Source organism: Myxine glutinosa, chromosome 4, assembly GCF_964187855.1.
Source record: "Myxine glutinosa chromosome 4, kmMyxGlut1.1, whole genome shotgun sequence".
In the NCBI taxonomy this organism is placed as follows: domain Eukaryota; kingdom Metazoa; phylum Chordata; class Myxini; order Myxiniformes; family Myxinidae; genus Myxine; species Myxine glutinosa.
In genome coordinates, this window is record NC_136264.1 from 86997943 (window position 1) to 87024008 (window position 26066).

Here is a 26066-nt window from a genome sequence, read left to right on the forward strand (position 1 = left end):
AAACGATCTTGTTTTGGTTTCCATCACACGTGGTAATGACAGCTGTTAATGTTGATGTCACTGCAAAAATAAAGTGCGATGAAGGTGTGACATTGAAATTTAAGAATTTGGCCCTCGGCGAAATGGGAAGGCATGCTTGGCATGCAAGCTTCAGATGATTTACACTCTGTGCAGTTTTCTTTGCCAGACAATAAATTACTTCATGTTGCCTTGTGCACTGAAAGTGCACGAAGCAGCCTTCTTGTACAGATAAATACACAAAACACATCAGAAGCCGATCATATATCTATGTAAAGTATCCAAAGCTATAAGGAGAAAGGAAGGACAGATGGTCGGACAGACCTTTAAATCTGTCCTCATGCCGAACAACCCCACCCTCTTCTCTCTCAAACCTTCCAAATGAAATGAACAAAGAAATGAAAATATTATTTCTAACAGAAAAACCATGTTTTTGGGGGGGATTACTGACATCCTCCACTCTCATAGCAAACATGTGGTTCTCAATGGAACCCTTTCCTCTCCTCTCCTCTCCTCTCCCTGTCAAGGCTGGAGTACCTTGAGGCAGTGTTCTAGGCCCCATCTAGCCCCATCCTAATCTTCATCAATGATTTCACTAACTCATCTAGAAAATCCAGGCAGCAACCTCTTCCCTCTCCTCAGACCTTGACAAAATCACAATCCGCTCAAACACTTGGAATGTCTTTATATCCTGAGAAATCCCACACACCCTCTCTGTCTTTCTCTGAAGAGACCATTCTGCAAACCCTCCCATCTACTTTCTCAACAACCCTCTCGAAGAAGTTCAGTCACTAAAACTCTTGCATCTCGCTCTCAGCCATGATCTCTCCTGGGCAAACCACATTTCAAAATTGGCATCCCAAGCCAGACACTGACTGAGCAATCTAAGTCATGCAAAGTCCTTCCTTGGCACACATCAGCTCATATCCACCTACAAGGCTTTCATCCACAACTTGATGGAGTACTGCTCTCCCCTCTGGGCTCCCCTGCCTTGCATCCAGCTCAGCTTGTTGACATGGAAATTAAGGCTTTCAAGATCATTTCAATATCTTGCGATGAATCTGGGTCGATGGGCCTATCACTTCATCATAACTGGCAGGTCGGTGGTCTCTCTGTCTTCTTCTGCATCATTTTTGGTCTTGCACCCACTGCTCTCTCTGTTCTTCTCCCCCACCCCCTGCCCTCCCTCAGGTCCTGCATTCCACCAGGAACGCCCTCCTCAAGAAACTGCCTAAATACAGAACCACTGCTCATATCACTCATTTATTCCTCTCTTTTCACATCGGTGTAACACCGAGCACACTCTCTTCAATCTCATTCTTCTATCCACGTCTTCAAGACAGCTGTTCAACATAATCTCAAGTCATCCCCCATCCAAAACTATGATCTTTTCTACACCCGTTAACCACCCATCCATCACCCCTCCCAAAATTTTGAAATTTTGAACTACTAAGAGATTAACTCAACACCTCTTATCCATGTCACCCTCTCCATGGTTATATCAGAACGAGCTGATTCGCCACACGGTCACGGATTACCTAACCTCAATATGTGGACATTCAAAATTACGTAACAATATTACTTTTACTAATTTGTGTAGAATAACGCTTGGTAATGTGTAATGTTTGACGCACCGTATGTTCCGATGGGCTTGATTACCTTCGCAAAAGCGGAAGGTTATGTTTTGATCGCTGTGTATTTATTTGTATGTCTGTGTGTGTGTATGTTAATCGCATAACTCAAAAATTATTCAACCGAATTGCATGAAATTTGGTGGGATGATTGGTTATTATACGGGACACATTTGATTAGATTTTGGGAAACAGATTTGCTCAAATTCTGACTATTTTTAACTCGATCGTATTTCACTCAAAGTTATGAGCGACTGAAGAAGAAGATGTCCATCCAGGACGTCATCACTATAACGCGATCTCCCGCGATCATTTCAACCTCAAAAATTTTATTTTGGCAACAAAAGTAGCTGCGGCGAAGGTATGCGCTCTACCGAGTGCCCGTTCTAGTTAAAACTTACTATTATTTGAGATATGATTAGATTTTTCGGGTTCCCTCAACGTGAATAACACTCGACCCAAACAAAGCCAATGGAAATCGAATGCAACAAACCTGGGCAGTGTATTAATCAGCAAAGGCCGACAGGCCAAATGTGTTAGGCCCACCAGAAAATCAAGATATCATTTTGTCTAAGTGCTATGGTGGGTCGGGTCAACCACAGATGAGGGTGTGGTCCAGTAGCTGTCCGATGCGTGCACATTTCAAAAATCAATCCCCAACAACAGCAACAAATAACACCAACAACAACTCTCGTAGCTCTTGTAGACCTGCGACATGACATGTGCGACGTTTGCAATACTAGGACAACGAAATAACATTTAAAGCCTCATACCGTCTTTGTAATACGACAGAAAAGTTAGCACAAAACTGTTTATAGGATTTGCACCATATTGTATGAATGCTGGCATCCATGGGGAGGAGAAAATTCCTCCTTAGGAAATGCCCCGCTGAATGCGATGAGAAATGTGACACCATTGTTGTGACATCGCTGGCACCCAGAGTACCCCAATAAGTGACGGCACTTCCCCCAAGATTACAGTGGCTGTGCTCATCTAATCTAACAGTGATGTGGTGTGTCGTGTATTTGAATGTACAGTCGTGGCCAAAAATATTGGCACCCTTGCACTTTTTTCAAATAACTGACAATTTTCTCGAAAGATAAGTTGAGATTGACAAAAGTCAGTTTCTTTATTTTGCTCCAAAATTCTTTATTTCGCTGTTAATATTACAGAACCTTTATTTTTGATTCAGAACTTAATATATCCTTTTAAATCAGAAAATAAAAAGAAATGGCATTGACAAAATTATTGACACACCAGACTTAATATTTGGTAGCACAGCCTTTGGACAAAATAACTGCAGTCAAGCGCTTCCTATAGCCACGAATGAGCTTCCTACACGTCTCTACTGGCAGTTTGACCCACTCTTCTTGTGCAAACTGCTCCAGTTCTCCTAGATTTGAAGGGTGCCTTCCCCCCACTGCTGTTTTCAGGTGTTCAATGGTTCAATCTCCCCACAGGTGTTCAATGGGATTTAGATCTGGACTCATTGCTGGCCACTTCAGCACAGTCCAGTGTTTTGTCTTAAACAATTCCTGGGTGCTTTTTGAAGTGTGTTTGGGGTTATTGTCCTGCTGCAAGACCCATGACCTTCGACAGAGAACCAGCTTTCTGCCACTGGGTTGAACATTGCGCTCCAAAATGCCTTGGTAATCTCCTGATTTCATGATGCCATGCACACATTCAAGACACCCAGTGCGAGAGGCAGCACAGCAATTCCAAAACATCACTGAACCTCCTCCATGTTTGACTGTCGGGAAGGTGTTCTTTTCTTTGAAGGCTTCATTTTGTTATCTGTAAACATAGAGATGGTGTGCTTTACCAAAAAGCTCTAATTTGGTCTCACCAGTCGACAGGACATTTTCCCAGAAGGATTTTGGCTTGTTCAGGTGTGTTTTGGAAAACTCCAGTCAGGCTTTCTTATGTCTCTCTCTCAGAAGTGGGTCTCCTACCATAGAACCACCTTTCATTGAGTTGGCGAGAGTTCAAACTGTCGTACCTTGTGTCTGAAGGTCAGCTTGAATCTGTTTGGAAGCTGATTGAGATGCTTTCTCCACCGTTCAAACAATCCTTCGCTGCAATCTTTGATCAAGTTTTCTCTTGCGGCCATGTCCAGGGAGGTTCGCTACAGTGCCATGGGCCTTAAACTTCCTGATAACATTGTGTACGGTGGACACGGGAACATCAAGGTCTCTGGAGATGGACAAGTAGCCTTGGGATTATCCATGCTTGGCTACAATCTTGTGTCTGACCGCTTCAGACAATTCTCTGGTTTTCTTTTTCTCCATGCTCATTGCGGTACACACAGTGACACAAAACAGCAAAATGACTCCTGTTCTCTCTTTAAACTGGTTGAATGAGTGATTTTTATATTGTGGGCACCTGCAACTCACCACAGGTGAGTTCAATTCCCAAGTAAAGGAGAATCACCTGCTTGAAATCTAGTTATTTCTAACAACTTCTAAAAGGTGCCAATAATATTGTCCTGGCCACTTATAAAATTAAGCTAATAAGCATATAATAAGCTAAGATTTAGTAATTTTTTCAGCTTTTTTTTTTTTGTTCCACTGCAAACCAAAGAAATACACATGTGGATACCAAAATATTTTTTAATTTCAACTATTTTCTGGAAGAAATGGTGCATTCTTTGAAAACATTGCAAGGGTGCCAATATTTTTGGCCACGACTATGTGTGTGAGACATTTGTATGTGTGTGGCAGCTCCACCGTCTTAGATCCTGTTAAAAAAATTAAATGAGTTTTGAGAAAGGTAATGCTCGGTGTGACACCTAAAGATAAAACGTCAGCCAAAAGACAGGGAAAAGGAAGATAAGCTCAGTGGCAACAAGAAGCAATTTAGGAGCAATTTGAGCTCCAACTACAGAAGCAGTTTTGAGGAATTCAGAATGCATCAGCAGACTCCAACTGCAACATCAAGGCACAAACAAGTGGCTTACCTTTGCCAAGTGCCTGAGGAACAGTAAAGCCTGGCAGGAGGTAGGGCACTCCAGTTGTTGTGACAGCAGGTTGTTTGGGCTCTATTTGTCCACAAGTTGCCAAGGCTGCAATTAGAAGCACCAGGTTGCGCAGGCCATCTCGGCAGCTTTGTACTTGCTCTGCTTGTTCCAACCTGTTGCATAAAAATCATATATGATCCAACAGGATCAATAAGCATCCTGTCAAATCCCAAGGCATCCAATGTGACTCAGGCTATTCAAGCAATATGCAGTGTCCAGAGCATGATCAAATAATTAACATTTTAAAATAGGATGTCTGAGTAAAACAGCATGCCTGCCAACGTTTTATTGAAAGCAGGAATGAAAACTTTTTTTTAAAAATTGAATTCACAGAAAATTTCAAGAATCATCACAAAAAGAAAATGCATTTTTATAGATGTTAAAGAAAAAAATGTTTCAGGTGCCTTGTACAGACCACAGATGTGAGCCTCTCATAGAGACGTGCCAATATATGATCTGCTCACAAGACTGCAATATTTACAGCATCAGACATCTCTTACAACTTGTTTACAACATTTCAAAGCGTATTCAGCTTCCAAAACAGCAGCTGCCAGGGCATTGCAATGCAATGTTGCACTGACATACAACAATTGGAGTTAACAATGACGTTTCTTACTCCCATGCTAGAATGAACTATGCTAGAATACATGCTTTTTCTCTACATGTTAATTTGTGTGCATGAGCCATCATTGTGTTGTTGGGATTTATCCCACAAAATGGTTCGCCACTGCCCGGGTGTCATTGTGAAGTATAATGCCTGAGTAGGAAGTCCGTGAGGTACTGGTATCCGTGACAAGCCCGGAAATCATCGAGCAGAGATTGTGCTGTGTCTCCTGAGTCCTTGAGAAAGCACAGCAGGTTGAGTAACATGTCCGTGTGCTCAGCAAGCTGCAGCTCAGATGGTTGCCTCAAAGTTTGTACACACATTGCCACACAGTCCTTATCTGGGAAACAGGCAAGAAATGGTTGGTAGGCAGTGTAAAAAGAGAGTAAGGGAACAAAAATGGAGGACAGAGTTCTGGGGAAAAGGTTACAGGGAAAATCCAAGTTTACAAAGGCAAATAGGGTGGCGCTTGATAAGATGGAGGAAAAAGCCTTCAGGTAAGAATAAAAAACAATAATCAGTAATGCAATAAAGCTGAAGAGGCTGATACAATAAGGTTTGGTGATGTAGAGATTTTAAAAAACTAGGGCATTGCCCGTACTATATCTATATCTAAAATTATATCCCCCCCCTCTATTTACATGAAATGGTTTGGTCCAAAGCGAACGGCTTGCGAGTGGTGACAATCCCCCCCCTCTATTTACATGCAATGGTTTGGTCCAAAGCGAACGGCTTCCGGAGTTTGGTAAAGAAATCGCCATCGCGTGCACAAACGCGCAGGAAAGCGAATGAATCGCAAATTCGTTTTTATTAGTTTTAAAACTTTATTAAAACATAGTTTAACGCCAACATAGTTTGCAAACGTGAAATAAATGAATACGCTCTCAAATGTGCCATCCGAGGCAGAGTGTGTCCGCCACGTTAGGCACACGCGATAGTTCGCTGCTCTCTGATTGGTTGAATCGTTTTTTGGACATAGCTCGGTAAGTAATTGTCCGATTAATATGAAACCTTGAAAAGGCACATCCTCGGGTCCCCAGCAATATACCTGGCAAGTTAAAAGTATATCGGACCCGTGGTTGTCGAGAAACAGCGGTCACAGACAAACGTACAAACGTACAGACAGAGATTACTGGAATTATAGATAGATAATATCATATGGATGTAAAAGTTGCATGACAAATACAATCCCACAAGGTATTCAGTCATGAATGAACAGGAAAAGGCCAATGGGTCCAAGATACCTGCACAATATCAACATCTCAGCAACCCCATCTCCGATGTGGCTTTCCGATATTGCCGATTTTACAGTTACTTGTAAGCAGGGAACTTTGTAAGGGTACCAGCACACATTGGCCTACTATTTTCAAAATGTAGCGGGTGAGCCAGAAATATGGTTATTTTTAACACTCTTGTGAAGGTATTAAAAAGTTGTATTTCAAAACAAATTTTTACAAGAAAGTGAAGTACATAACATGACATTTATTTGTGCAAAAGAACATCTTGGAGATGCGCACCATTTCATCTGACACATTCTGAAAATCCTGGACACCAATTATTCATGACGTTCTGCAACATGGTCACGTCAATATCATCGATTTCGCGTCTGATGTTTCCCTTAAGTTCATGAGTTTGTGGACAGTTAACATACACTTTGTCCTTTAGATATGACCACAAGAAATAATCACATGCATTCAAATCGGGTGACCTCGCTGGCCATGGAATATCGCCGTTTCTGGAAATGACATGCTTTGGAAAGAGTGCCCTTACAGTCATCATGGACACTCTGGCAATGTGGGAGGTTGCACCATCTTGCTGAAACCACGTCATTGGGCTCACTTCAGCTAATCTGTTTAATTCTCTGGAAAGGAAGTTAGAAACCAGATCGGCATATCGAGCTGCAGTAACAGTGACGGCATTTCCGTTATCGTTCTCAAAGAAGGCCCTATGATGCCGAACGACGAAAGTGCACACCACACTGTGACTTTCGGACTGTGTAACGGTTTCGTGTGCATTTCTCTTGGGTTTTCGGCTGCCCAAAAACGAGTATTTTGCTTGTTGACATAGCCACACAGATGAAAATGTGCTTCATCAGACATGAACAAATTGTTAGCAATGTTTTGGTTTTCATTTCCATCCATAAATGAAAGCATTACCTCACAAAAATTATTGTGGGCAATCTCTTCATCTTGGCTTAATTCCTGGACAGTTTGAATTTTATAGGGATAAAAGTTTAAATCCTTATGCAATATGAGGCATAGTGACGTGTGAGAAATTCTTAAGGCTGATGCATGCTTTTGGCCGGAGCAACACCAATAAAACCCTGGTGTTGGGCTAGCGGCTAGGGTGCCGGCTTATGATCCTAGGATCCTGGGTTCGAATCCCGGTCGATCGCTGAATGAACGCCAGGGGGGTTGACTCAGCCTGTCATCCTTCCGAGGTCGGCTAATTGAGTACCAGTTCACTGGTAATTCCTTGTTTGTCGTTAAAGGCGGCGAAAAGGGTTGGCGTCAGGAAGGGCATCCGGCCGTAAAACATTGCTTCAAAAAGTGGACGAAAAAACAACAACAACCACGGTTCCCGAAAAAGGCCAACCCCCGCCTTGCGGGGAAAAATGGCCTCTAAAGGTGGTTATATTTTTTTTATATAATACGGACTTCTCAAAGTCAGTTTTGTCAGTTTTGAGAAGTAAGCATTGGGTCAGTTTTTAAAGGAGTCAGTTTTGAGAAACATTTAAGGGAGTCAGTTTTGAGAAGCCCACATCGCTCCAGATGAAGAAATATGGTTATTTTGTAATATACGGCAACCACTATACTCGTGGCAACCACTCGATGAAGCCCTCGATGAAGCTCGACAGCAACCACTCGATGAAGCCCGCGCACCATTTAAATCGGCCTGAATGGCATCGAAAACAAAATGGCAGAATGGCAGAGAACAACCAGGACTCTTCCTAGAGCTGGCCGCCCGGCCAAACTGAGCAATCAGGGGAGAAGGGCCTTGGTAAGAGAGGTGACCAAGAACCCGATGGTCACGCTGGCTGAGCTCCAAAGATCCTGTGTGGAGATGGGAGAAACTTCCAAAAGGACAGCCAAAACTGCAACACTCCACCGATCTAGGCTTTATGGCAGAGTGGCCAAACGGAAGCCTCTCCTCAGTGAAAAACACATGAAAGCCCGGTTGGAGTTTGCAAAAAAGAACCTAAAGGACTCTCCGACTGTGAGAAAAGATTCTGTGGTCTGATAAAACCAAGATTTAACTGCTTGGTTTCCGTCTGGCCACTCTGCAATAAAGCCCAGATCGGTGGAGTGTTGCAGTGATGGTTGTCCTTCTAGAAGTTTCTCCCATCTCCACACAGGATCTCTGGAGCTCAGCCAGAGTGACCATCGGGTTCTTGGTCACCTCTATTACCAAGGCCCTTCTCCCCCGATTGCTCAGTTTGGCCGGGCGGCTCTAGGAAGAGTCCTGGTTTTTCCAAACTTCTTCCATTTAAGAATTATGGAGGCCATTGTGCTCTTGGGAACCTTCAATGCAGCAGAGATTTTTTGTAGGCTTCCCCAGATCTGTGCCTCGACACAATCCTGTCTCTGAGCTCTGCAGGCATTTCCTTCGACCTCATGGCTTGGTTTTTGCTCTGATATGCATTGTCAGCTGTGAGACCTTATATAGACAGGTGTGTGCCTTTCCAAATCATGTTCAATCAATTGAATTTACCACAGGTGGACTCCAATCAAGGTGTAGAAACATCTCAAAGATGATCAAGAGAAATGGGAGGCACCTGAGCCAAATTTCAAGTGTCATAGCAAAGGGTATGAATACTTATGTCAATGTGATATTTCAGTTTTTTCTTTTTAATAAATTTACAAAACTTTTTAAAATCCTGTTTTCTCTTTGTCATTATGGGATATTGAGTGTAGATTGATGAGGGAAAAAATGAATTTAAACGATTTCAGCATAAGGCTGCAACATAACAAAATGTGAAAAAAGTGAAGGGGTCTGAATACTTTCTGAATGCACTGTGCATACATACAGACAAACACTGTTCTAGACGGCTTTGCCCTATGGGCTACGCCATAAAAAAATTCCACTGACATTAAGGGGTATTATGTGTAGAAAGCCAACAAAAAAATCTCAATTAAATTCATTTTAAATTCAGGCTGTAACACAACAAAATGTGTAAAAACGTCAAGGGGTGTGAATGCTTTCTGAAAGCACTGTGCATATTCGAGTTGAGTCGCCTGGTCAAAATCAGGTTATTTACATTTTATGACATGTCCATCCAATATCATTACCAACTGACATCAGCACACATTCAATGCATACATTGTATGCAGTGTGATACCTTCATTGAAGGTGCATGAATACAGCTTTGGGCCAACCAGAAGAAACTGGAGTTGAAAGCATTCTCATAACTGATGTACTTATGTCAGTATTTATTGATAGATAATGTGGTGAATTTTGGTGTCTTACGTTTACATTGTTTTTCTTTTATTTGGACCTACTCGCCTTCTCTTTTCGTATGCAGCACAAGGCTGTTGGGGAGCATCATTGGCTGAGGGTGCAGCTGTGCCACTGATGCAATGCCCTCTGTATGTTAGGGCAGGAATTTTGAATTTGTTCAGGGTGCCGACTGTGGCTCGCCTACTCTTCACGAAGGACACTGTGGGATCTTCAATGTCCACCAACTAATGCCGGAAGGCATGACATCCCGTTTAACGTTCATTAACGTCCACTGCTTCAAAGTCCAGTCCTTGTGTTTCCATGCCCTATTTTTACAGGATAACACATTTGTTTTCATATTCAAGTGTTTGTGTATGGCAGCTCTACCATGAAACTCCATTTTGTGCAACTCAAAACAAGTTGGTTTGATAGATACATGTCAAGTTAGGTGTGTGTTCGCTTTTGCAGCTATTGTCCTGTGATTTTTAGTCACAATTCTTGACAGCACACGTCTGTCCTGATTATCCAGCTTACACTTCCGACTACTGTTAGATGTTTTTAGTGTTAGATGTTAGTGTTAGACTACTGTTTGTGTTAGATGTTAGATGTTTTTCCTTTTTAACCCGATTCTGTATGTTTCCCTATGCCCATGCTTTTTACCCATTTCTTATACAAAGTGTAAAGTAACTTTGGAGACTGTGCCTCTCGATACCTTAAGAGGTTTTGAGTTTTCGTTCACAGAACACCGAACCCAGCGAGCACAAAAATGTGTCCCATTCAAAATCAGACAGGTATCTCACTTTTGGCAAATTCTGTCTCCATAAATCTGTAACAGAAAAAGGCATTTATTAAACGAGTACACCCGCTCCCTGTTGGTTCAAATGTGCAGCCACCTCTCACACTTGATTAGGATCATAGAACACCGTTTGTTCATTAACCTGCGCTCGCGAAGTGAAAAGCGGGGTTAAGCATTCAGGTACGTACGTACGTGTACCGTGTGCCGTACATGTCTGCGTTTTAAAAAATCATTTTCTCGGCAACCGTTGGTCCGATTGACATGAAATTTTCACCATAGGAGCGCCTCCTCTTGGAGAATATTATAATGATTATGACGTTATAGGTCACGTGGTACATGCGCCATCTTGGGAAAACCTCGCACCTCTATCTATCTATAATTCCAGCAATCTCTGTGTGTATGTTTGTATGTTTGTATGTTTGTATGTTTGTATGTATGTTTGTCTGTGACCGCTGTTTCTCGACAACTACCGGTCCGATATACTTGAAACTTGCCAGGTATATTGCTGGGGACCCGAGGATGTGCCTTTTCAAGGTTTGAAATTAATCGGACAAGTAGTTACCGAGCTATGGCGATTTAGCCGTTCGCCGTTCGCTTTGGCGTTGCGAATGGACCAAACCATTTCACGTAAATAGAGGGGGGGGTTCTGTGGTCGTTGCGAATGGACCAAACCATTTCATGTAAATAGAGGGGGGGGATTGTCACCGTACTCGCAAGCCGTTCGCCGTTCGCTTTGGCGTTGCGAATGGACCAAACCATTTCATGTAAATAGAGGGGGGGGGTTATAATTTTAGATATATATATAGTACGGGCATATATATAGTACGGGCATGCCCTAGTATCTCTAAAACCACTCCATGGAAAAAATTGAGACCTGGTTCATTGTCAAGTACTCCCCATGGGGAATAAGATATGTTAATGATGATGTCATCAGTGCCTTCGTCATGATGTCATAATTCGACAAGTACAACACTTATCCGTTCATTATTAATGTTTTTTCAGCAACTGTTGGTCTGATGGACACGAAATTTTCACCATCGGAGCGCCTCCTCTTGAAGAATATTTTAATGATAATCATGATGTCGTAGGTCATGTGGTACAGGCGCCATCTGGGAAAAAACGAAAAATGTTGCACCTCTATATCTCCAAAACCGCTGCACTGAAAAAATTGCAACATGGCTCATTGTAAATAACTCCATATGAGGAATAGGTGTAGCTAGGCAGCTTAGGTAGTGGATGGGGACATGCCGGATAAAAGCACCAAAATTTTATCAGGCAATCTTCAGGGTCCCAGCTATGATTCTATAACCGGCGCCAAGCGATACGACCACTCTTATTTGAAATTTTTTATTATTTGTGAAATTTCTTTTGGAAATTTTTTGAAAAAAAAAACAAATTTGGGTTTTTCGAAAAGAAATGTTTTTATTGCAGAAATGAGAATCTTTTCCGAACATTTTGGTGTAATTGTTTTTTAAATCGAACATCTAGAAGTATTTTAAAACAATATTTGAAAATTAGGTGTCAGGTGCATTTCCTCAATTTTGAAAATTTCTTGGAATTTTTTTTTTGGGGGGTTTTTGGAAAAGAAATGTTTTGTTGCAGAAATGAGAATCTTTTCCGAACATTTTGGTGTAATTGTTTTTAAAATCGAACATCTAGAAGTATTTTAAAACAATATTTGAAAATTAGGTGTCTCGGGTGCATTTCCTCAGCATCTAAGCTCAAATTCTAGAACCGGCGCCAAACGATCCGAACAGCAAGATGCATGCACAATAGACATTTATATTTTTTTATTTAATTACATGCATATTATATTAAATCTGCTATATGTTGAAATTATATCTGCTATATGTTGCTATATGTTGCATGGCAAAAGAAGAGGTGGTCAAGGGAGATTGTATAGCCTGGTCCGCCGACCATGCCTCATTTCAAAACAGTCCTGCTCAAGAAGTAGAAGCTGCCATCACTCAACTTCTGCCTCTCTTCAATGAGAAGGCAGCCACACCTGCAATGATCAAGCATGGAATGGATGTCATCCGTGAATCTACACAGTTCCTGAACCCTGGACAGATTCCAATAATAGCAATGGATGCTCCGCTGTATGCGCTTGCCAAGTTCATTCAGTGGCACTGGCCTACCACACACGGTGAAGACCAGTATGTTGTCATGTTCGGCGGACTCCACCTGGAGATGGCGGTGTGGAAGACACTTGGAGACTACCTAGACGGATCTGGATGGGCGACAGCAATAAACCAGGCAGGCATAGCCTCTGCTGGCACAGCTGAATCCTTCCTGAAGGCATCACACCTGACGAGAACCAGGCATGCCCACCAAGTCAGCGCTCTGGCACTCTCCAAGCTGCAAAATGATGCCTACCTGAAGGGAGCTGCTGGTGCAGCAACTGAAGATAGGACAGAAGAGGACTGGAAACAAAGCATGATCACGAAGAGTCCAACCTTTCAGTACTGGGACACCATCCTGAGGATTGAGCTCCTGGGACTCACCTTCGTTCGCGCTCACAGAGAAAGAGACTTTCCCCTGTATGTCGAGTCTCTGAAAGCCCTGGCACCATGGTTCTTCGCACTTGACCACCATAATTATGCCAGATGGGTCCCGATCCACATCTGCGACATGGAGAGCCTCCCTCCAACAATCGAAGAGGAGTTTATTGTCAGAGGCAACTGGGTTGTTCAGAAGACAGCCAGAAGGTTATCCAGCATTCCGATCGACCAAGCCCATGAACAAAATAATGAGCTTGTGAAGGGCCCTGGAGGAGCAGTCGGCCTGACTGAAAACCCACCAGCCTTCAAGAAGTGGATGATCGCCGGACCTGAGCAGGCATGCATTCTCACTGAGTTTGAGCGGGAGTACACTGCCATCTCAGAAGATGAACGCCAGCACCACGAAGAAGGTCTGTCTGCGCAGAAGACATTTCACGAGCAAACACTGGGCCTTATTCAAGTTATCAATGAGATGAGCAACCCGTTCCTAGATGAAGGAAGCGAGCTGATTGCACTTGACACGCGGCATGTGATTGAAGAATCTGTGGCCAACACTGTGCATACCATAGAAGAAGTGGGAAAGGCTCAGTACGACAGCCACAACAAGGCTATCATCACTGAACGAAGGCAGTCCATCCATGAGCCTGTGAAGAGGACCTCATTGCCTCTCTTCAGGTCACCATCCAAGGGGAAGAGGAAGCAGTCAGAGGATGTTTCCCTGTTGAAAGATGATGTGTCCCTCTTCTCTCGTCTGTACATAGTTGCTCAGAACAGGGATACAGATATGGGAACCTTCTTCCAGCATGAAAATCATCCGCAACCCCCTTCTCTATCTGAAAGCGGAAAACTGCGCCAAGGAAAGAAGTCAGACCTCATTGGTATCCTTGTGCAAGAACCACAAAACTCTGCAAGAACCATTTCCAAATTGAGGAAATGCACCCGAGACACCTAATTTTCAAATATTGTTTTAAAATACTTCTAGATGTTCGATTTTTAAAACAATTACACCAAAATGTTCGGAAAAGATTCTCATTTCTGCAATAAAAACATTTCTTTTCCAAAAACCAAAAAAAAAATTTTTTCAAAGAAATTTCCAAGAAATTTCCAAAATTGAGGAAATGCACCCAAGACACCTAATTTTCAAATATTGTTTTAAAATACTTCTAGAAGTTCGATTTTTAAAACAATTACACCAAAATGTTCGGAAAAGATTCTCATTTCTGCAATAAAAGCATTTCTTTTCCAAAAACCCCCAAAAGAAATTTTTGCCAAAATTTTCAAAAAATAAATTCACAAATAATAAAAATTTTCAAATAAGAGTGGTTGTATCGCTTGGCGCCGGTTATAGAATCATAGCTGGGACCCTGAAGATTGCCTGATAAAATGTTGGTGCTTTTATCTGGCATGTCCCCATCCCTTTGAAATTCGGTGCTAAGCTGCCCCACTAGTGTTGTTAACGATGACGTGATTGTTGCCATAATTACGAGGTCATAATTCGACAGGGACAATGCTTAGTCTGATCAGTTTGAAATTTATTGAGCGTGATCTATGCAACAATTCTATTAGAGAATATAAATTTATGATGGCATCGCTCACGTGGTCTGGCAACCATATTGGATCAAAAAAGAAGAAACGTTCAAAAATAGAAGAGTTGGCTCACACCAAGTTGACTGCGCAGGTTAAGTATTCTATGAATACCATCTAGTTCTGGAGATGCATTTGGGGTGTCTCAAGTTGGAGGAAAAAAAATCAAACCATTAGGAATGGGGTTATGCATCTAATAGGGTCGTAAGTGTGTCGTGGGCAATAACGAACGTCACACTTGATAAAGACCTTTATTAACTAAAGATCATTGCGGCCGAGCTAGCGACCTTCCTAGAGGCCTAACAAGTCAAGTTCACTTGGGTCCATGGAAGAGATAAGCATATAATGCCTCAAGACCGTCAGGTTTCCTCGCATTTATCCAAGGAGGAAAAACCCTTTGGGGAGGGGGTATATTTTTAGTATGAATATTGTTTTGTAATGACATCTTAAGATATTAATGTTGTTTTGTAATACCATGTACTAAGGTTATTAACTTTGTTATTAGAAGCGGCCTTGGAAAAACGCCACAATAATCTATCTATACACCTTAACAATGTTTGTCCAAGCTGGAAATCCCCTTGGGGAAGGGGGGCAAATTAAGTTGCTACAACCTCCGCCGTGTGACGTTTAATCCCCCTGGCAAGTTTCGTTGAGATTGGATAAGTGATGACCAAATGTACCACGGTCAGACAGACAGACGTACACCAAATTGCATATTTTAGTATGACAGAATTTGCAATACTTATGACGAGAACAAATATTATTAACCCTACTATAATAAATGGGCTGGTGTGTGTTTGTGTGTTTATTTATCATGCTACTCCTCCAACATTTCTGGGCTGCTTACATCATGACTTGCGACATAGCATCAGCATGTCCCCAATTAGTATATGGGGGTGTTTTATCCTTGCCTGTTGTCTTGCGGGTGGGTTTGTGAGCGGAAGAGGGCGACGCAAATTTTTTATATGAATGAGTATTGCGTTGCACCACGCCAGTTCCCTATGGGAGCGGGTTTCACAAGTCCCGACCCTTTACAGTACAGTATTCCTGTCTCCACGACTTCCAGTGCAGTGAGGTGTTTTGAATTACGCAGCGAGAGTTATTTTGGAGAGGTATTTTCAATTACATGTTTAAATAAGGATAACAACACTACCCCCCCCCCCCCCCCCCCTCGCTGCTCCCATAGGGAACAGGTGCTTGTAGTATGGAATAATCCATCTAGAAACACCTCAAGAAGCTCAGTCGATAAGTGGCATTATTTTTATCTGGTGTTCACATTATTTTTTTGCAGCCCCTATGTGTGCGCACACGCACACACACACACACACACACACACACACACACACACACACACACACACACACACACACACACACACACACACACGACAGCTGGCCATATGGAATATATATGGGATAGCTGGATTTAGGACCCCATGAAAAAAGGGAAGTACTCCAAAATGCAGCACCCCCACCCCAATTCCCCTGCCGACACAAACCAACGAATCATGGCACAATCTTACCCCATCAGTATAATTGAACATAGACTAGAATGGTCAATCACAATCCCACTACCAACTGAGTTAACACGCTAACCCAAGAATTATTTCATGTGCAATAACATTAATGCTAATGAAGAGGAATTTATTTCCTATTTGCTCATTCCAAAATCTCTGACAAATTATATGCTTATGGATCCCACAAATTAATTAATTTCTCAAAGTCCAACTGTAGATCCTCAAATGTGCATACATAGTGCAGACAGTCACACTCACCGTGCAGGTACTTCAGCACATTGGAACTCAGGCCATGGCGTGATAGTGTCAGCAAGACCTCAGCGGCGCTTTTTCTCCAGGGCAGGTTGTGCGCCGGACACCAAGATGTAAGTGCAGTGAAAAGCAGCTGGAGGTCATCCTTTTGTGCTAACTCTTCCGAAGGTGAAACGTGACGGCACAAACGCACAAGGATCTGGCAACGGCAGCACAGCCACAATCAACGGCAGCACAGCCACAATCAACGGCAGCACGTTTGTTCTTCTCCTCCCCTTTTCCGTCAAGTTTCCCACTCACCCTCTCCCAAACCCCAATCATATGAAACCGACGATGTTGTGAAGTTTTTCCCATCTTCTCTCTTACCTTCACTCTTCTCTCACCATCTATACATGACTATAAAAATGAGCTATGCTTGCGTCTGAGTTTCATCCATTGGTTGGACAGTTTGCCTGACTCAACTCACAATCTATATTTTCTATACTATACGGTCGCCATGTTGGTTCTTACTGCTATACCTATAGTGAGTGCTATGCGAAGTCGTCAAAGATATATTTTGAGCTGTCATATTCACAATTGCCATGCCCTCCCTGCAAGTTTTCCATTGAGTGTAAAATGACAAAAGTGACAGTTAAAAGGATTTTTAGCCGAGAGACGTCGCAGGCCTTGTAAAGTTTGGCCTCAGCAATAAAGTCAGCGTTTCCTTATACACCGCCCAAATAACTATATGGCAATTCTCTCAAGTAGAACTTGTCGCAAGGTGGTTACGCAGATCCTTGCTATTATTTCCAACTATTCATTCTATTTATATCTTTCGATAAAAATGGTACCTTTGAATAACTAATAATCAATTTACTCTGCATAAAATTTGTGAAGTTGTAAAACGTCTGTTTAATTACAAGAAAATGCCTTTTATCGGGACTTGCTGCTATTTTATTATTCTATGACAGCAGGAAACCTTTAGAATAAAGTGCGCAGGAGCACACAACAACAACCACAGCCAAGACAACAACAACAACAACAACTACTAATTGTAAATTAAATACTTTTTTTTTCACGTGTTTCACTTCAGTTTACCTCATTGAGACTCACAGACGGACATGCAATATCTTCTATACTATAATTGGGCCATTGAAGAGCAAGTGAGTCCGGCCAAGACAGCAAAACGTCCCTTCCACCGCTCTTTCTCTGTACTAATCTATACTACTAGTACCCGAATGCAAAGCCGCAATGAGCCGGCGAAGCCAAAGCCTCTTGCCGCTATTTTACCCATCACTATGGCATCAGTAGGTTAGGGAAGTTGGTAGTAGGTAGGTGTAGTAGGTACCGTACCGAGTTCAAAATGACACCATTTGCATTCTGGATGAGATTAAAATTTATAAAATTTCCTTCTTAATTAATTCGGTGAATTCCGTCTCAACTTCGGATATTTCCGGCCGTGAAAAACTATCCGATACGGCCGCGAGATTTCTAAAAAATAATTCTTCGTCAATTTTAGAATATTTGACGCCGGTTTCTGCCTCCGAAACGCGTAATAAGCTTTTTTGAAATATGTTTTTCAAATGCTCGAATCTCATTGGTTCTGGTGTTTGGTGACGATTTTCGTTGAAGATAACCAGGGCCCGTGCGGGCCCGGGGAACGAGGTTGGCCTTAAAGTATTTTAATTACAAATTAGAGGTGCATAAGATTGTGAATCAAACAAAGACGGGTGAAACAAACTCCTCTTGAACTTTTTCGCAAATTTTATGCATACTTCCGCATCCGCAAGATGGCGGCCTCCATGGAGCGATTTGGTGCGTCAAAGCTTCGAAATTCTCAAAGGATTCAGCAAAATCTGGCTTTTCAACATAATACGTACGCGTTCATTCACAACACCGGCTCCGCCGGCTATAACTAGAACGGCACTCGGTAGAGAGCATACCTCTGCCAGGCTGAACAGTTTACAATCAAGTGATTCTTCACCATTGGGAGATAGGGCCAAAAACTATACATAGCAGGATATCTCAAAACATTATGGATGGGTTTCGACGAAACTTGGTGGACCGGTTGTGTGTGTGACAAGGACTAATCTATTCAATTTTGGTTAAGATCCGGATCCGGCGAGTAGAATTTTTTAAGTGATTCTTCACCATTGGGAGATCGGGCTAAAACCGATATATCGCAGGATATCTCAAAAAGTTATGGACGGATTTGGACAAAACTTGGTGGACAGGTGGGGTGTTTGACAAGGGCGAATCAAATCGATTTTGGTGAAGATCTGAATATGAATTCAGATACGAGAGTTATTTAATTTCAAAGTGATTCTTCACCATTGTGAGATCGGGTGAAAAGCCATTATATAACATGATATTTAAAACGGTTATGGGCAAGTTGTGAATAAACTTGGTAGACGAGTTGGTTAGGTGACAAGAACAAGCCGATTCGATTTTGGTTCAGGTCCGAATCCAGATCTGGCCTATCAGTGGGATACAAAACATAGACTGTTCAGCCTGGCGGAGGTGTGCGCTCTACCGAGTGCCGTTCTAGTTATTCTCAATTAACCCTCACCCTACCATTCCCACTTCCCTTTATGTACATCATTTGTAAAATAAATGTTCCATTTCATTATTGTAAAGCTACAAAACTCTTTATTCTTTCCCCAGGCTTAACAAAAAAGGGCCTGTGCAACATACCTGGCCAAACACCTTTTGCAACATGGCTCTGCGTTCCACGGCAGCAGCATCCACATGCAGGGGTTCTACTCCCACCCCACCAGTAGGAGGTAAATCAAAGAACAGGTATAGGCACTTCACGAGCGTGGAGGGCAGTGACATCGTCGTCATGCAGTCCACAGTTTTCTGCAAAAAAACATCCACAGGGGTATCAGAGGTTAGTTAGACCTTGGCATCTCGGAGAGCCTCTGTCCTTAGCTGAACATCAAGTATTTAGTTAGGTGATCCATTGACCACATGTTTATGTTCACACAGTGGACAAACAGACATTTTTGGTTTCATAGTATCGATTCACCATGCTCCAATCATATGTATTTTATAGACATACGTACATATTTTATAGATACACATATTTTGCTGAAGTAGACGTATTTTATGGTACGTACTTTATACGTGCACTCACATTCTTAATACACGTACTTTATAGACGTAGTCAAATTCTTAACAGCACATCCTTTATAGACATACTCGCATTCTAATAATACATATTTTATGGACTTGCATGTGCGTACAAATAAGCAATCAAACTGATCCAAATGCTATACCCTCTCCTCTGGCGAGGGTAACTGGAGAGTTCATAGAACACCTTACCCCACGGAATCTTGATAAAAAGGGAAAGGACATGGGAAGGGTTACTGGCCATCTCGTTCCTCCTTTTCAACTCTTACTTTGTGTTTCAGAGCACAATATAAATTCGTTTTGTTCATGAACTTCAAATAACAGGTGCAAAGGTAACCAAAGGAAGTCGATGGGTCAAACGGAACAGTCAATAGCTGACGATGCTCTACCGAGATGTGTTTTTCGTCACCATCGATGTTTAATGTTTATCCATTTTTTATTTTTATTTTATTTTTTTTGTAAACAAGATCGAGGCTCGTGAAAGAGCTAACATTAATCACACAAAAAGACAAACCGACACACAAAACACAAAAAACAAGGGGAGCGGCAGACAAGATGGGGAGAGAGGGGGAAGGACACAAAAGAGAGGGGGAAGAGGGGGAAGGACACAAACACAACATTTGAGAGCAGGGACATCGGGAGGACTTGGGGGGAGGTGGGAGAGGAATAAAACATATGAACACTGCAAGGACTCTGGGGTGAATTACCGGGGGTAGAAAAGATCAAGGTTTTCGATGGGGGAAGATAAGAGATGGTGGTGAACAGCTGTTTTAAAGACCTGGAGGGAGGAGTGGGATTGAAGGGAGTGGGGGAGTTTGTTCCAGAGGCGGGAGAAAAGGGGAATGAAAGAGTGAAGGTGAGCAGAGAGCCTAGACTTTGGCAGTTTAACCATAAGAGGGTTGCAGGCAGATCTTGTGCGACCTGAAGGAATATTGGGGGGACAGAGCACAGAGAGAGCTGGGGGAGCAAGGCCGGAGAGGAGTCGGTAGAAGACAGAAAGACCACCAACCTGCCTGCGGTGAGTGAGTGAAAGGCCCTCGGAGTTGACTACATCGCAGGAGATTCCAATGATTCTGAAAGCTTTGGCCTCAACAGCGTGAAGCCGAGCAAGATGTGAGGCAGGAGCACCAGCCCAGAGGGGAGAACAGTATTCCATTGAGCTGCGGATGAAAGCCTTGTATGTGGTGAGGAGCTCAGGTGTGCCAAGGAAGGACTTCGCACGACGGAGGATGCCCAGTCGGCGACTGGCTTTGGAGGCCAGCTTGGAAATGTGGTTTTCCCAAGAAAGATCATGGCAGATAGTGAGACCCAAAAGCTTGAGCGAGGGGAGTGGGGGATTTGCGCCATCACAACCCTTCTGCCAACTCTTCTCGAATAAACTGACGATTTCTGAATGATATTTGAGAAAAAGATGCAAAAAAGATGTTTTTGCCGAGCACCACCATTTTGTCTGAATATTGATGTTCCTCCGCCGGTCGAGACAGGGTCTGGTTTTGCCAACTTCAGAGCCAAAGTACCTACTGTACTGCTAAACTGCAGGATTTTGGAAGTGCCAACAAGCCGATTCGTATTCTGGTGTTCAAAATATATAATTAAATTGAAATTGATTAGTTCCTCAAATCATAGAAAGTTAGACAGACTGAATTGCTTTACACTGCACTGTGCTACGTGGGTATGGTAACAACAATGTACGATTTCAGATGACAGTTTTCAATGCACAAGTAGTATTGGGATTGACTCCCGCCAATTTTAATACCTACTAATTTATATTCAGCAATTTGGACTGGGTCTTATGTAGACTATTTGAGGTGATTCAAAAACCACAATTTTGAGACATCCTTTTATTAAGATGCAGAAAACACAGACTGGATTTTTTTTTTTTTTTGTATACAGAGCCGAGGCTCGTGAAAGAGCTAACAATTATCAAACAAACAAATCAAACAAACAAGCAAACAAAGTATATAAAAAGGGGAGCGGTCGACAAGATGGGGAGAGAAGGGGAGGAAGCACACAAACACAACATTTGAGAACAGGGACATCGGGAGATGTGTGGGAGGGAGAGGGCCTGGGGGGAGGCAGGATAGGTATAAAACGAAAGGACAGCAAGGACTTCCAGGAAAGAAGACAAAAGTCACCTCAAAAAAGTGGATTTGGGGTGAAATTAGCGGGGGTAGAAAAGATCAAGGTTTTGGATTGGGGAAGATAAGAGATGGTGGTGAACAGCCGTTTTAAAGACCTGGAGGGAGGAGTGGGATTGAAGAGAGTGAGGGAGTTTGTTCCAGAGGCGGGAGAAAAGAGGAGTGAGGGTGAGCAGAGAGTCTTGATTTTGGCAGTTTAACCATAAGAGGGTTGCAGGCAGATCTTGTGCGACCTGCAGGAATATTTGGGGGACAGAGCCCAGAGAGAGCTGGGGGAGCAAGGCCAGAGAGGAGTCGGTAGAAGACGGAAAGACCACCAACCTGCCTGTGGTGAGTAAGTGAAAGGCCCTCGGAGATAGCTTCATCGCGGGAGATTCCAATGATTCTGAAAGCTTTGGCCTCAACAGCGTGAAGACGAGCTAGGTGTGAGGCAGGAGCACCAGCCCAGAGGGGAGAGCAGTATTCCATTGAGCTGCGGATGAAAGCCTTGTATGTGGTGAGGAGCTAAGGTGTGCCAAGGAAGGACTTCGCACGACGGAGGATGCCCAGTCGGTGACTGGCTTTGGAGGCCAGCTTGGAAATGTGGTTTTCCCAGGAAAGATCATGGCAGATAGTGAGACCCAAAAGCTTGAGTGACAGAACTTCGTGGAGAGGATTATTCAGAAAGTAGATCGGAGGGTTGTCCAGTCGGTCTTTTCGGAGAGACATCGTCAGAGTGTGAGATTTGTCAGGATTGAAAGACATGTTCCACTTGTTTGCCCAGTCTGTGATTTTGTCCAGGTCTGCAGAGAGTGAGGAGGCTGCAGACTGCCGATCTGAGGGATGAGGAATGGAGCGGCAGAGAGTGGAGTCATCAGCAAAGAGATAGAGAGGATTTTCAAGAGTCAGAGAGATCATTGATGAAGACCAGAAAAAGCACAGGGCCCAGAACACTGCATTGAGGAACTCCAGCCTGAACAGGGAGGGGAGATTAGAGAAACCCATTCAGGGCCACACGTTGACTATGACCAGAGAGGAAGTCCACCAGCCATGCGTGGAGATTTCCATGGATACCATAGGAGGAGAGTTTGTTGAGCAGAGCGGGGTGCCAGACCATATCGAAGGCACGTGATATGTCAAGGGAGACAGCTCTAATTTCCTGTTTGGTGTTGAGGACCTCCATCCATTGTTGAGACAGCAGAAGCAGCATGTCCAGAGTAGAGTGACCTGGTCTGAAACCAAATTGATGATCAGAGATCAAGCCATTGGAGAAGAGGAAAGATTTCATATCCGAAGCAATGATGGATTCCATGACTTTGCTGATAATTGGGAGAAGGCTGATTGGTCTGTAGTTGCTGGGATCTGTTTTTGCACCTTTTTTGTGCAAAGATAGCATTAGGATATAGATAGCATTAGGTTTACTCATTTTATTTTTTTGTAAACAAAATCTGTGCTCATGTTTGAGTGAGGTGACAAATGGAAAATAATAGGTAATGTTCTGATCATGGAGTTGGAGAAGAGGTAGATGCAGAAAGCAAGAGGATAAGTGAGAGAGAAAGAGGAGAGAAGGGAAGGAAGCACACACAATAACATGCAAGTAAGGGGTATGGGTTAGATGGAGTTAATGGGGGTAGGGATGGCTGGTGATGTGAAATGGTTGTGTAATGCCAAATTTAAGGCTTTGGCCCTCTGGGCCGGTTTTTCTCCCCCTTTCTCCCCCTTGTTCTCCCCCTATCCTAGTCAATTGCAAAAAGGCTCCTGCCTCACACCTAGCTCGGCTTCACGCTGTTGAAACCAAAGCTTTCAGAATTATTGGAATCTCCCGCGATGAAGCCAACTCCGAGGGCCTTTCACTCGCTCACCGCAGGCAGGTTCATGGTCTTTCTGTCTTCTACCGACTCCTCTCCGGCCTTGCTCTCCCAGCTCTGTCTGTGCTCTGTCCCCCAAATATTCCTACAGGTCGCACAAGATCTGCCAGCAACTCTCTTATGGTTAAACTGCCAAAATCAAGACTCTTTATTCACGTTGACTCTTGCATTCCTCTTTTCTCTCGCCTCTGGAAAATACTCCCTCACTCTCTTCAATCCCACTCCTCCCTCCATGTCTTTAAAACAGCTGTTCACCACCATCTCTTATCTTCCCCCCATCCAAAACCTTGATCTTTTCTACCCCCGTTAATTCACCCCAGATGCACTTTTTTGAAATACAGACCTCATTCCTGGAAGTCCTAGCAGTGTCCATGTGTTGTTGTTTTTTACCTCTCTCACGATTTCTGAATAGGAAATGAATGTACACCGGAGGGGACTATAGGTTTGCACGCCGTCTGTCCGTCTGTCAGTCCATCAGTCTGTCCATACGTCCGTCAGTTCGTCCGTCAGTCCGTCCGTCACGCAAAGAACAGTTTTCCGGACTTTTTTCGAAACTCTTAATGCTAATGATTTCAAACTTGGCACATGGTTTCCTCATGATAAGTTACAGATCAGGTTCGAACTTCACAATGTTCCGATCATTTTTGACAAAGTTTTGGCACTTTGAACTTTGGGAATTCTGATAATTCTGATGATCCTTAACTCAGTGCCATTTTAAGTTTTAATTTCCTTTAAAGGAAATCTTTTAATCTTTAAAAAGATTTTCTCTGCAATAATTGGACCGATTGAGATCAAATTTTCACCGTAGGGGGGATTCGGTCTGTACAATATTTTAATGGTAATTATGACGTCACAGGTCACGTGGTTCGGCCGCCATTATTGTTTTTCGTGAAAACACGAAAACCCCTTTTTCTCTGCAACGGCTGAACAGATTGAGGCCAAACTTTGCAGGCAGAATCGCATAGCCATGACGAACAAAAAAGTCAGCGAGCATGACGTCATGCGTCACATGGTTTCAGAGTTATGACGTTTTTAAGCATGAACCTTTAAAACGGAGCTCCTCCCTCATTTTTGATCCAATCGAGGGGAAACTTCACAGATCTGTTGAGCATGTCAGTCTACTAAAATGTCCTTTTGGAATTTGCGATAGGGCACGTGGTTTGGCAGATATCGTTAATTAAACGAAAATATTTTTCAAAATGGATATCTCTTGTTTATTCTAGAGTTCTCCTCAAGCCGCACCGCGCGCCCTCAGCCTCGTCTGCGAACGTCAAAAGCGCGACACAGCGAGCGCTTTCGGGAGGGACGGAGCCAAGCCGAGCAACATATATATACACATCGATCATTGATCGTGAACCGGAAAATATAATAAATTACTGATATTTAGCGACTCGAAAGGTTCTTTATCAACAACTTATTTTCTCGTGCTTCTGCTGACCTGTCTGCAAGGTGTATAAATCGAAGTCCCCAGTGCGAATCACAGGTGAGCCCGTCCTGAGGTAATTAGCGATTGGGAACGATTCAGAACCTGTGGGTAAATAACCCTTGGTAATTTCCCTAACAGTTTTCCGGACGACAGACTGCCGGTAGGGGACATGTATTGCAGCGCAATACTCAGAATGCTTGTTTCTCTTGAACTTGGGTTTATTGTGGGAGATGCCAATAATCTTCAGAGTATTATATATTCCACAGATTCCATGAGAAATATACATCAAGTGTGGCACCAGCCCATAGGGGAGATCAGTACATTTGAGCTAACTCCATTGACCTCGAGACAAGGGTTTGCATACTAAAAATAGTTCTGATGTCTTTTTTCAAGAAATGACTTGGAATGACTGAGGGTGCTCAGTCTGCAGCTGGCTTTGGATGCCAGAACAGTATCCTAGTCAATTGCAGATCAGGAACGAATAACATAGATGTTGCCTGTCTGGCAGTGGGATGGGGGTACAGTACAGTACAATGCGGAATAATCTGCAAAAAGGAAGACAGAGTTTCCCTCAAGTATCGGTGACATCATCTACATATATGGGAATTAGGAGGAGAGGCTATTTTACCTCCCACTGGTAAAGCAGAGGGAAAAAATTGGTTCAAAACCACATGACCGTGCAGCAAGTGGAAGAATTGAGAAAGCCGTGCATGAATGTGGCTTTGTATGCTGCAGGCAGAGAGATTGGCAAGCATAGCAGGATGCTAGACTGTGTTGAATGCCTGGATTATGTCTAGGAAGATGGTCCTGACTTTTTCTTTGGGATTTAGTGCCTCCGACTACTGCTAAGAGATAAGCAGTAGCATATACAACTGTAGAATTGGGTCAGAATCCAAAATGATGGTGAAAGACCTTGATATTGACAATGATGATGGCTAAAATTATTTCGTTTATAATTGGAAATAAACTTACTGACTTGTATTTGAGTGAATCTGTGTTTTTACAGCCTCCTGGTGAATGTGGGTGATGTTGATTGTCTTCCAGACAGAAAGGCAGCAGCCATAAATAAAGGACAGAATGTACACAGCAGACAGAAGAGAAGCAAAAGCAGCAGAGCAAGTGTTAAAAACATGGGCAATCATTTCATTTGGGCCCTTTATCAATGCACAGTCGAAGCTGCACATATCTT

General features: G+C 43.0%; 1 protein-coding gene across 1 annotated transcript in view; it reads right to left on the reverse strand.

The window, feature by feature from the left end:
- The window catches only part of WDFY3 (WD repeat and FYVE domain containing 3), a 303904-nt gene that overhangs the window by 211538 nt on the left and 66300 nt on the right, over positions 1-26066 (reverse strand). Inside the window, exons 6-9 of the mRNA XM_078775265.1 lie at positions 19029-19193; positions 16362-16554; positions 5423-5609; positions 4606-4778 (exon numbers count right to left, since the gene is read on the reverse strand). Of these exons, the coding sequence (XP_078631391.1) occupies positions 4606-4778; positions 5423-5609; positions 16362-16554; positions 19029-19193 (718 nt within the window). The remainder of the gene's footprint in view (positions 1-4605; positions 4779-5422; positions 5610-16361; positions 16555-19028; positions 19194-26066) is intronic.